We start from the raw sequence: 13,672 nt of genomic DNA, 5'->3' as shown, positions 1-13,672 counted from the left end.
AATACATCTACAGGGAGAAAAGGGGAAAAAAGGAAAGAAAAAAAAAATCAGGTTTCACAAGTACCTCTGCTTACAATATAGTCCGTTTTTAATAAAGCATCTGCACAGGTGACTTCCTGTGGAGAGATTAATTCCATGTATTAGTCTAAAAAGCTGAGAAGTAATGTCTTCCTTTAAGCTTACTGTCCTTCAAAATTTTTACAACTATCCAATGATCTTATGTTTAAAGTTAAGTACTAAGTTCTTATATAGTTTATGTAATCGAAATACCCCCATCAGGACATCACCATCATCAAGGTCACATGAAACCTTTCATGATATCTGAATGTTACTGTGTTCATCATCAGTGCAACATCAACTTTAAACATCACTGTGTATCTCAAACAGATGTGTACTATTCATACCTAAGGAAAAAGGTAGCATTCACATAAAGTCCTAATACTGGCCATTTTAAAAAGCTTTTCAAATGAAGTATTACAAAGTAGTTGTTAATGTGAGCTTATTCCCAAAAGATCTGTTAGAAACCTACTACCTCAATAAGCAATGACAGTACTGCCACAAGGAGGGTCCTCTGATAAGTACCACCACCCCTCAACACCAGACACCTGCAGTGAAAGTGTTTCACAAGAGCTTCATGAAGCTGGCTGAAGCTGCTTAACTATCTAGTACACCTGCCAAATCTAGAATAAAGTAAAAAATGACATGCTGATTATGGGAACACTACTTTGTTTTTTCCTTTTTTTATATACTCTTCATATATTTTTTTAAATACTAGCCACATTAGGCACCACAACTATGACCAGAAAGAAGATACCTTACAACTTTTCAGAAAAACCTGACTGGCAAAAAAAGGACATGAAATATCAAGTATAGGAGGTTCTAAAGATTTTTAAGACAAAACACTTAACTGTTCTACATTTGTCCTCAAAGCTTATTTTCTTGCCAAAATCTTGCCTGGAAAAATAAAGTTTTGATGGCTTTCATGTATTCCAAGGAAATGGGCCAGCCAGGTCCTGAATGCAAATCAGCAACCTGCCACAGCACAGAAGTCCATGGCTCATTTTAGACCATTGCAAGCCATGCTAGCAAGCAAGGCAGAGTAACAAGACAAGCAAGACATAAACAAGAACCAAAAAGTGCAATCCATATCACCATAATAATTTGGTGTGCTATGAGCAATTCACCTTCTAGACCACAGTATCATTAATTGAGTTAACACAGCAGCGTAACCAATTAACTCCGTAGCAAACCTCAACCTTTAGTTCACTAAAGTCTTTCTCTCAAAGAGTAGATATAAAAAGAGAGCCTAGGGATTATAAATAACAGAGAAAAACCAGAAAAGAACATGCAAAGCTCAGAAACTTGAACAAATTGTCTGTTTACTGTGCAAGCTCCTGCGTATTAAGCCTTACTTACTGCAGTAGTAAACCACTGACCACACTAGCCTGACTAAAAGGCGTACAGTGTTTGTGTGCTTTGCTGCATCCCATAATTTCTCTAGTCATTTGAACACTATTTCAGGAATGTCCTGTAGAGGTCTCAGATGATTATTCACATCCATAGCATTCTACTATTCACCGGAATGATTGTAAATGTGTTAACAGTTCATTTCAAACATTGCAGTACTCGCAACATGATAGGAAGCGGTCTTTGCTCCTTGTCAGATTGCTGTCTTGAATTGCATCCTCTTATGTACAATCATTTACTACTCAATGCTTCAGCAAAATATATTTTAAATATTTAATACTTCCATTCCAAATGATCCTTCTTCATGCCGTAACCCACTAAAGCACCACCTCAGCCTGCCACTTCTGTGCAAAACAAAGCTGGCAACTGCAAAAGAATGTGGGAAATACTAAAAACTTTGGCAAGACTCCTACTGTCCAGGAACATTAAGATACAGAAACACAGAAGAAAAAGACCTCGATTTCTGGGGCTTCTCTACAGGTCTACATTCCAATACAGTAAATTAAAGGGAACATTATTATTTACTTCAGAAGGGCAAAATTGAAGCCAGACCCTCAGAGATCACATCAGCTAAGCAGTATCCTGTTTTCTCTATTTCACTCCAACTCTATGGACATTCCAGTTCCAGTTTTGGCAGTTTGTCACTGTTCACTCTGGAATTTAGTACTGCATAGTTTTGTGCCTTAAACTTGTACCATAGCTTATTTTTCAAATCTCTCTGACAGAAGTCCGTAACACTCCAAACTAGAATTGTTCACCACTGTACAATTCCATCCAAACTAAAAAAAAAAAAGAAAAAAAAAAGGGTGTGTGTGTGCAAGTCTTTACACTTTGCACTAAAAGTCTCAAGCAACAAAAAAAACCAAAATACCATTTAGGTCAGATCTTGCAGACAATAAAACTGTCCATTACTGTGAATGTGATTAAAATCAATGCAATGCCTCAGAAAAAACACAGTCATACACAATATTTGCAAGGTCATACTTGCAAATTTATCACAAATTATTGTACAAGACGGCATGTTAAAAGACAACCACTGAAAGAATGAGCTGAAAAGGACTTGATTTTTCTTTTTGGTAATATGTGAATACGCTGAGAACACATTGTAAGGTCTTGTAATATGGGGGTCAGATTTGGATGGACAGTGTACTTAGGTACACCTGGGAACACATCCCCAAGAGGATACAAAAAGCATAATTAAGTCTCATATAGTCCTTAAGGCAGAACCATGACCTAACTTCTATCAAAGTTTTAACAATAAATTAAGAATAGAAGTAACGCGTTAATAGGTTCCTACTCAGCCATCACTTCCTAAAGAAAATAAGCTACTAAGCTCCTAAACTTCTGAAGGTTCTTGAGTTTCTCACAGGATGCTTGCCGTATCACTTTAAAAATAATAAAAAATTTAAATTACATTATTTGGTGCTGTACCAAGAAATGATGTCTACAAAGATACTCAAGCTGGGTATTCACAGTGTAACTCAAGACAGACAAAATGTTTTAAAATTCAAACCAAACCCCAATTACCAACACACATTTGACAAGAGAAGTACAAGTACACTTGAGCGGTGGATGATTTATGGCACAGAAATGTCACTTAGCTCAGGAGGAAGTTTTGTATCGTACGCATCTCAGACACCAAAGATTAAAGATAGGTCAAAGGAGCTTTATAAGCAACAGTAACCACACACAACTTCACAGAAGCAAAGTCCACTAGATTCCATTACATGTCCCTCTTTCCCCTTGCCCTCCCAAAAGCAAGAAAAACATTCAAATGTTCCCTCCCGGCTACTGCAGCCTTACTGCACTGTAAACCTTTCTCTATGACAACTGGTCTCCACTGGATCTTTGTGGAACAGAAGCCAAAACCAGCACCCTCTGGTCAGGCTCTGCATCGGTCAGGCTACAACAAGGACTGCAGCACACACCTTGGAGGTCCTACGCAGCCAGAACAGCTCATGAAGATGAATCAAATCACAGGATGAGACTGTAATCATTTGCGAAATAACAGCATTTTAAAAATCTAGTTTGTGAATCTTAATTGCATCTCTTTCTCTGATGCACAGTAACTCTTCATTAACCAGCTGAAATTTTGCACAGGGTTATTTCTAACAGGAATTAGGAGTTTTCATAGAGACATTTTGTTAGCACCAGTGAAGAGGCAAAAAGTTGTAAGCCTACATAAACATTTTTAGCATAATCAAGGAAATCTGAATTAAGAATGAAAGGACTAGGCTTTGAATAAGAGTATTCTTTCTTGGACAGATCATCAGGCCATGAGACAGGCATTTCTGGACTAGGCTACAGTTTAACAATTGACGGTATTAAACAAAGGAAAAAACCCACCCCATTGTTTCCTCATCAAGAACAAATAAATATCTTTCCCTGACAATTTTCTGCAATCCACCACAGACAGTGAGCAAGGTTACAATGCCCACTTTTTCAGCTGAAGTGAGCCATACCTCCTCTTCTGGAAGCATTAGAGAACTACATAGCAAATCATCCTGTCCTCTGAAGACCAGAAGCATCCCAGAGAGTGACAGGCAGAAGCGACCAGAATTGTTCCTCCACAGTGTGATCCCACTAAATACACGGCCATGCAGCTCTGACAGGGGACACCTGTGCTTTGGTCAAACCCTGTTACTTGACAAGATGCTACTGACACATACACCTGCCACATGGCTAAAAGGCAGGCACCATTCATTGTGTGTTGGGCTACTTACTGCCATATGGCATAATGTGCTTGTACGCAATCTGCAGAATATCAAAAGTTCATCTGCCACATGATTAAAAATACCCACATTTTTGTCAGACATTCCCAGCTCTATGAGGGAGGTAAGCTCTTAAAAGCAAAGGGCAAGGCACTGAATCAGAGTAAGAATTATTTACAGGTCAAATCTGCAGGCCATAAGATATGCTTATCTGGACAAGACTACAGTTTAGCAATTAAAATTACTTTAAAAAGAAACAATAGGTGCGTAAAGTACTGTTCCTTCATTAACAACATGAGAAAGTTGCTAATACAAAGAAAGTGTCCTAGCAGGATTTAGTTAAAATACAGATTCTTCTAGATCTTTCCCGCTATACCACAAGTAAAATAAACAAACAAACAAATAAATTGGTATTTCTAGACACTGAAAGCCTGATTATCAGAACAAACAGGATATTATGGAAGGCATCCCAGTAAGGTCGTTCTTTTTGTTTTTCAAATAAAGATTGGAGTTTGATTTAATGAATTGCGAAAAACAGCACAGACATACCAAAGCAGGTCCAACACACAGTATTGTATAGCATGCAGCAAAAGTATGCAGAAATTTGAGTTTGCTGTCCCAAGACAATATGTCTTTACATACCCAAACAATCACTTTGAATACAATATGCATTCAGAGTTGATGAGATAAAGTTGCCTTTCTTCAAGTGCAAACAGTATCCAAGTTCAAAGGATAGCATCTGATCTTGTTCTATGAGATGCAAATGATTGTTTCAGTTGACAGAATACATTCATACCACTGACAGACTGCCTCTAGCCCAGAAGTCCTAACCAACCAAAAAATTCCAAAAGCAAATTACCCTTAAAAAAAGTACACTTAAAGAAGGGGGTGGGGGGTGGGGCGGGGCAGGCAATCTCTCCCCCAGGAAGCCCTTTCATTACCTTTTAAAAAAAAGAGCCAGAGATTGAACTCATCAGGTAGGAACTTCACCATCACTAATGATTTTGCACAGAAAAAGTCACTGGAAGGAGCAACAGTATTCACCTACACTCAAAATATACTATTTAAAAAAGACCCAAACCCTACACCCACAAAGCAAAACCCTACACAATATTCAAGCAACACAAAAGGGAAACCGTGACTACTGTATCTCTCCCCTTTTTCAGCCACTAGCTGCTCCTTCCAAGTGAAGGACAAGTCAATTTGTCCATACAGATGACTCCCTCAAATACATGCAGACAAATGGCTCCAGTTTGCTTCACACAATAAAACATTCAAAATGTTGAATTACACCATCATTCTGGTGAGATACTTTGCAGCAGTCTAAAACACATTTTATGAATAATTAGGAAAAAAAATGCAAAGTCAAAGAACTTCTGATCTACTTCCACACACAGTAGAAATTAGCTATTCATAAGCATATTGTCAACAGCAGCACATTCCTGGAAAACAGGATCTAAGTCTGCAACCATGCAATGACAAAATTTCTCTTCAACAAGAGTTTCACCGTAACAAACATTTAAGAAGTCAGTAAAAAGTATGTAACATCATAAAGGTTTCTTGGTGACAGAAAACTCATTTAGGATCAAGATCTCTGTGACAGTTGTACTGTGCTGGTTCACAGCAAAGCAAAGGTGAACACAAAGACACACACCAGAAAACAATGGAGAAACCAAACCAAAGAAATGGACACCTAAGATGACAGTTCCATGGCAGCTAGGATTGATCTGCATCTTGGTTTCTACAGCATCTCTCCCCTTTTGCTCCCAGCTCTGGACTTGCCTCCTGCCTCACACCAGCACTTGTATCCATTCAGTGACTCAATGAGCTGATTCTGCTGGAAAACAACCCTGAAAACAAGTAGTACCATTTTAGCCAAATCATCTCTTGCAGTCAGTTTACTATTTGGTGGCAGGAGAGGGACAGGTAAACAAAACCACGACAGTCTAGACTCAGTGGGCTGCGTTACCCCTCTACAACCCTTTTCCACTTCCCTTGCAGGTTGCTGTAATAAGAATTTACACATCCCAGCATAACAGTTGTGGAATCTCAGCACTGTTTCTATTTGTGCCTTTCTGAAAATGTGTCACTATGGAAACATTACTGTATGTTGGTCCATTTTCAATCTTTTCCATTACTTCCATGAGTATTCTTCTAGTTTTTGGTCATCCGTGTGATATAAAAATTGTGAAATCTCAAATACCTGTAACATTTTTTTAGGCTAAAAAGGAAAAAGTAGCAAGAAAACCAAAACAAAACTTATTTCACAAAATTCAACTTGTCTCTAGATCTTATAAATACCAGTAAGTGGAAGTAGAGAAATCCTCTTATCTTATTCTAATAACCTTAAAATTCTATGCTTTGAACATGTTATTAACCAAAAGGTTGAACACAAGTTATTTAACTGGAGGAAAACAAGAACTCCTAATGTAATCCATGCAGATCTCTAAAACTGTAAATAATTTGTCCTATTTGATCTCTATATTGACCTTTACCTGGAAAAACAAAAACTTCTTTCACAGCCATTACTTCAAACTAAAGCCAGTTCCCCTTCTCTGAAAATATAAGATAGTTCTGAAGGATTCCTTCATTTAACCATATTGTAGTAGGACAACACCTCTAGCAAACAGCTCAGCTCCATTCATTTGAGAAAAGGTCTATTTTCCTTCATGTGTACAACTTCTCATTAAGACTTATGTTGTGCATAACAACTACAGTAATGCTATCTTGTAAGTCAAGATAGGTTTTAATCGAAATAGCCCCAGTAGGCAAGTACTGCAGACATAGGTCTGGATAAACCACAGTCTAGACCACTTGCCCCACTTTGCATACCAGGTCACGGTCCTTGGCTTTAACCAGTGGTACATACTTTGCCCACATAAGCAAATACTCCATAGCGTTTCCTGACTTGTTAACTTCCCATGCTCCGAGATGAAAGATATAGTGCAGGCCTATCACTCCTAGAGAAATAAAGAATAAAAGCGTTATCTCAGAGTTACCATAGTCATTTTCACTAATGCTAAAATCAACAACACATAGCCCCAAGCAAATGACAGACTGGTTAAAAACCCCACATACACAATCACTATGTATTTTAACACTGTCTGATGCTATCACAGCTATATTAGCACTGTAATATTAGAATTCTACTTTACACTGGATAAACAAATGAAGGTGTCAGAAGTTCAGACACAGCTAGTCTCTCATTGCAAGTTCAGTACTTGCATCACAGGTTTTATTTTGAATAAATACACATCTATTAAATAAAAGCAGTTCCCAACCTGTCACTGAAACCGGAATGAGATACCAGACAGTTTCACAGGGATTATGCACATTCCTGAGCAGACAAGGAGACAGGAACAAATTATGTGGAGTTAGGATGAAAACCAGCAAATGATACTACAGGATGAAACAAGGCAGAAAAAGATATATCTTTTTTTTTTCTTTTTTTTTTTTTTTTTTGGGGGGTGGGGGGGATCATTGTCCTATCTCACTACAGGATTATTGCAAGTTGTACACCTTGGAGTGTCATCAAATGATCCCCTACTGATTTTAGAAATAGGCAGGTATTATTTCTTATTAAGGTTAGAATTTTATAAGATATGTTGAGGAAATCATTTAACAGCTCCATGCCACCACAAACGTAAAAGCCCCACTCCCACCTCAGCTACTAGCAAACAAGGGAGATGCAAGGGAAAATAGAAAGGGAATGAGAAAGAGAACCTTTCAGTGATGGTTTGCCATTAAATTCATTCTTAGTAAACAGCAGCCTAAAGAAAGGATTTATCAAGTAGTTACTCTAGTTGTACCTTAAATCAGCAAGATTTGCACTTATAACAGAATCAAGATCCATCCCTTTCAAAATGTAATGACTAACACTTCAATTTAACATCATTACTTTTCAAAGGACGGATGAATTGTACTCCTATTTCTTGCCTAAATTTTGTTCCCTCCCAGCCACCCAGAAGTTTTAACATTTCAGAAGGTTTTCCTATTTTAGCTGAAGTCCTGCAATCACCAATTTCACACAAAACTGTACTTGCTTCAGACACCAGACACTTCAGATAGTAAAAGTTATTCCACTCATCTGTCACAACACAGCTTACTTCCACGCAAAAAAAAGAATCAATCCAAATGTATTTTGCAATCTTTGATGATGCCTCCTGTCATGCCTCCGTTTTCAGCTTGCCACTTATTTGCTGCCTTTAACTTTTACCAGCACAGTACCTTATATGTCTCCTATTTCTCCGAGTCTCCACTGTGACTAGAAGCCTTCTACCAAGCACCCCTGAGCTATGGTAGTGCCCAGGAAAGAGACAGGATGAAAGCCCCCCTGCTCAAGTAACTACAACCTCAGTATCTTCCCTCCTCACAGCCTCTGCTGTTCACAGGACAAGAGAAAGCAAGCTCCAGTGAAAAAGTAAGGAACAAAGTGCTCTTTTCTAAGAGAAAAGGGCACGCAACATTTAATTGCTGAAACCTAATAATGGTTCTAATTCAGACAAATCTTGCACAAGTTACATAATTCCATGATAAAAATTGTAGTGTTTTCACCTCCCCAAAAGGTGAAAGCAGTAATGGAAACCGCATTCCCTCTCCACATCAGCACGAAGAAAACTCTTTTCACAATCTCTTCACTCGTAAAGTTCTGTGGTTGCTGCACATCCAATGTTTCTCAAGTGCTTCCTTGATTATATAGTTACCAAGTACTCTAGAAACATTCTAGCAAAAGTATACTACGAACTAGTTCAGATGTACAAATATATTTTAAACAGATTTTTCTCCTCAGCAGAAAGAGAAAAGGGGACAGAAAAAAAAGGATAGTTTTGTTTTCATAGCAGCTCACTCCTTACCACTCTGACAAGAGTGAAGATAAATATTTAAATAAGGATCACTTGCAGCTTCAGAATTTGTGATGTGGCACTCATTTTAGGCAAGCTATTTAAAAAAAAAAAACCAAACAACTGTTTTCAGTCAGTGGTGATCAGTAGTGGAGCATGGACAATTTACTGTGTAGAAACAGAGATATGAGGAGCCCTGCATTCCTGGTGAGAAACCCAAACGTCATCCAACTGCTGAGGATTTGAGGGTGCTGAGATTCTTATCTCCTATGCCGCTCCTCCTTGGTGCTCTACTCTGTTGGTTCCACTAAGGAACACAACAGACTGAGGCTTACTTAAAATGTGTTGAATGATGGAAAAACTGAAAAATTTTCCTTTTCAAATTTCTGTCTCCACCCCAAGCCCCTCTTAATTGTCTATCAGAAAAAAAAACCAACCCACATCAACACCTTACTGTAACTCAGTATCCCAGGAACTTGAAAGAGTTTCAAGGGAACTTCAAAGATAAGTATGAATTCCTCTAACCCTTTCTCACCTTTTCATCTGGCTCATCCTCTTCAGTCCATAGTTGTCTCTTTATAACTTTGTCAAGTAGTAGCAGGATATAATTGATATTTTGGGCCACTTCCCTTCTTACAACAAAGTTTCAGACGAACTGTCAAGATCATGAGTTCTCAGTTTGCTGTAGCTTGGAGGAGTCATAAACAAAGAAATAACATCTATATATTTAGCGAGTGAAAATGTTACTACAACCCCCAGATTCTTGCCTTTACGTTTCTCCTTCTCACACTTTATAACGTAAAGTGCCCTCTCTTTTGGGCCACCAGTCTTCAAAACAAATCAACACGGTGCCCTAAGTGTTTGGAGAGAAAAATCACTGTGGAATAGTGCAAAACATTAAAAAAACCCTGAAGAACAGAGCAATTCAAATAGCCTCCACAACACTCCTAAAACACACGAAGCCAAGTCACTCTTGCCCTTACAAGTGTGAGCTTCTCTAATGTCAATGGGATTACTCAGATAAATGAAGTGGGCAAAACTGAAAACTGAGCCCCAGGCTTGAGGCTGATGTGATGTTTTCTTCACAGCTGTATACAAGGCTATCATTATATTAACAGACCTGCACCATAGTACACGTATTTGTTACTGCTTGTATCAGAACAGTCTAGAGAAGCACATGAGAAAAAGCATCACTATATTAAAAAAAAAAAAAAGCTGCACAGAATTTTCCAAGAAGCTTTGAAATACAGCATTTCCAACTGTCAGCTTATTTCTAGACATGAATATTTTAAACCAGTAACAAAGAGGTTCCTAATTGTGCTCAAATACACCTGGCAACCCACAGACATATGGCTGATGTCTCACAGCACTAGTCTTCAGTATTTGTATCTTCTAAATCAAAGAGGATAGAAATTATTTTAAAACATCAAGCATGACTTTTCTGTGTAATCATCCAGGGAATGCAGTGTAACAGCAGAAGGAATATTGTCCATAAAAGCTTATCTATTCTACACTTGCTCTACCAATGGAAGATTTTAGGAGGCCATGTACTAGAATATTCCACAAGTAAATCATGAAAACGTTACGGACTCCATCAGAGAAAACAGTTGGAAGAGTCCTAAAGTATCACCAAACAAGGGAACGTGTTTTCAGTCTTTCTGTAGAATGCATTATCTTGATTTTGACAATTTAAGATAAGTTTTAGAAACAGCACGAATCCAGATTTTATTGTATTGACGAACTTGGAAGATCCCTTTTCAATTTTTCTGACAGCAAGCCCTAATTATGTCTTGTATGGTTTCCAAACATATATTCTCTAAATACCTGGAAGACATAATGGAATCTAGATCAAAGTGATCACAGGACTTTCACACATTTCTTACTTGCTTTTCCAAACCAGGTCACCAATACAAATACAGATTGTAAATACAGATATTGTAAATACAAAACCTGTAAGCTGCATATTAAATGGGCTTGTCAGTCTCTCTTCTGTGCAGGCAATTCAGCTTCATAGTTGAGCCATGTACACTAAAGCATGGATTCTCTCAAACACCTAGGGCAAAATCTCACTGTTTGTTTTGCATGACTGACATAGGTTAACAGCTATTTCAAACATGACTCTTTCCGAAAAAGGTCTTTACTTCCTTAGTTCTCATTATAGATTATCAAGTCTCAGGGCTTGATTTCTCTTTCACTTGTAATCAAGTTATTAATGAATATGCCTATGGGATGGCAAAGACACAAGTGTTACTCACTTAGCCGTCTCCTCTGCTAATGAGTGAAGACTCAAATTCTACCACCAAATATGAATACTGTTGAACTTTTCGGGACTACAGAATGTGTAAAAAAAATTTAAATTAGTATACTCATGAGGCAGTATTATAACGAGTACACTCCAACATCACATTTTGCTTTACCTCAATCATACCATCTTGCATTCTGCTTTGCAAACACAAATTAATAAGAGTCTAAACCTAAACAAAACTTCAAATACACTATTTCCAGAGACAGTAAAAACATTAGTTTTTATTGTCCGCAGTAAAAAAAAAAAAATTACTCAATCACCTGAGAAGGCCAGGTGTAATAAATAACACTGTCCCGCATACCTTACCACCTCACAAATATTTACGAAGTATTTAGTGTGTTTTGAAGTACAAAGGAATTTAAGTATTAAGTTTGCCACTACTGGAATTTGCTGTTATAGCAAGTAGGACAGAGAAGTGGGCCTAACGCAGCGTATGATGCTTGTCAAAACTTTCCCTACGCAACTTACAGCCAGCAAGCTTCGTCACAACCACCTTTTCTAATTTCACCAGAGAAATACGAACCAAGGCTTTCATTTATAATTCAGTGCAGCTTGTCCCATAAATTTATAACGTCTTTCAAAAGTTTTTGATAATTAGACTGCACTGTTTTCAATAGCAGCATTGTATTTCAAAATACGCACAAAGTTTGGGGGTTTTAATTACTCCTCAGGACCACTTTGGACAAAACATTTTTACAACGGGCATCTTGGGCGCCTATCACCCAGCTGCTCAAACCAGCCATCGAAGCCTACCCAAAGCGCCAGAATCCCCCCCCCAGCTGAAAGCCCTGCCCTGCCGGCTCCCGGGCCAGAAGCCTTCCAGCTGGTTACCTCGCTCGCCGGAGCGCTGTCGGAGGAGGCTTGCCGATTTACAGCGCCGAGCCCTGGGGAGGGCAGCGAACACCCCGGGCCCCGGCTGGCGGGGGGCTGAGAGGGTTTGGGCTTGCTGAGGCCTAGCGAGCACACGAGGCCTCCCGCAGCCCCGGCTCCTTCCCCGCCAACAGCGCGGACCGCTCCGGACGGGCGGTCCCGGGAGCCGGGGGGGGCGGCCACGGGAGGGACAGGCGGTCCCGGGGGCCGGGCGGCCACGGGAGGGACAGGCGGTCCCGGGGGCCGGGGGGGGGGGGCGGCCACGGGAGGGACAGGCGGTCCCGGGGGCCGGGGGGGGGGGCGGCCACGGGAGGGACAGGCGGTCCCGGGGGCCGGGGGGGGGCGGCCACGGGAGGGACAGGCGGTCCCGGGGGCCGGGGGGGGGGGGCGGCCACGGGAGGGACAGGCGGTCCCGGGGGCCGGGGGGGGGGGGCGGCCACGGGAGGGACAGGCGGTCCCGGGGGCCGGGGGGGGGGCGGCCACGGGAGGGACAGGCGGTCCCGGGGGCCGGGGGGGGGGCGGCCACGGGAGGGACAGGCGGTCCGGGGGGGGGGCGGCCACGGGAGGGGCAGGCGTCCGGGACGCTCCGCCGGCCGGGAATGAGGGAGGGAGGGAGGGAGGGAGAGGGGGAGGCGGAGGCGGCCCCGCACCGCGGCGCCCGGGGGAGAGGGATGGCGAAGAGCCAGCGCCTCTGGCTTGGGAGGGACTCGCAAACTTCGGTACCTGTCGGGAACTCCCCAAACGCCGGCGACCCCCGTCGCCTCCGTGAAGAGGCTTCCCCCCCCCCCCCAAAGCCAGCTCACGCAAGGGGCTTAAAAGCGGGCTGCACCCGTGCCGATGGGAAGGAGCGCACGGCGTGCCCGGCTGCAAACGGGGCTTCTCCTGCCCTCCCCCGCCCCGAGAGGGGCACCCCCCCGGCGCACCCCCCCGCCCCGTCCCTCCGCCACGGGGCTGCCCCGGCTGCGAGGGGCCCGGCAGCGCCGCTCCGAGCCCACCCCCGCGCCCCGGGCCTCGCCGCCTGCCCGCCCGCGCACCCACCTGTCCCGGGGGTCGATCCAGCTGGTCTGCTTGGTGTTGTGGTCGATGTAGAAGACTTTGCCGTCGTAATCCCTCGCCTCCTCCCAGCCATCGGGTAAGGGGAGCTGCCCATTCCCCGCTTTCCTAGGCATGGTCAGGCGGCGGGGGTAGCTGCTCCATAGGGACAAGAAAGAAAGACGGGAAGCGGGAAAAGCCCCCACCCGAGCCGGGGGGACGGGGAAGGGGCCGGGAGCGGGGGCCGGAGCGGGGGGCCGGCAGCGGGCCGCTCGCGGAAGCCCCGGAAAGCCCTCCTCCGCCGCCGGGTCTCAGTCCACCATGCCTGGGCTGCCGCCCTGCCCGCGCCGCGGCAGCCCGCCCGGGTCAGGCTTGCCGGCGGAGCCCAGCTGCCGTCTGGGCGCGGGGAGCCCGGCTGAGCCCCGGGCGGCCGCGGCCGCCGCTCA

General features: G+C 42.6%; 1 protein-coding gene across 1 annotated transcript in view; it reads right to left on the bottom strand.

Annotated features, from left to right (window-relative positions):
* Positions 1 to 13,363, bottom strand: part of WWC2 (WW and C2 domain containing 2) — a 108,469-nt gene extending 95,106 nt beyond the window's left edge. The window contains exon 1 of the mRNA XM_075709068.1: positions 13,233 to 13,363. Within this exon, the coding sequence (XP_075565183.1) occupies positions 13,233 to 13,363 (131 nt within the window). The remainder of the gene's footprint in view (positions 1 to 13,232) is intronic.
* Positions 13,364 to 13,672: the final 309 nt, after the last annotated feature.

The sequence above is a fragment of the Pelecanus crispus genome, chromosome 4 (assembly GCF_030463565.1).
Source record: "Pelecanus crispus isolate bPelCri1 chromosome 4, bPelCri1.pri, whole genome shotgun sequence".
Taxonomy (NCBI): domain Eukaryota; kingdom Metazoa; phylum Chordata; class Aves; order Pelecaniformes; family Pelecanidae; genus Pelecanus; species Pelecanus crispus.
Note: the sequence above shows the minus strand (reverse complement) of the source record. Positions and strands in the feature narration are given on the sequence as shown.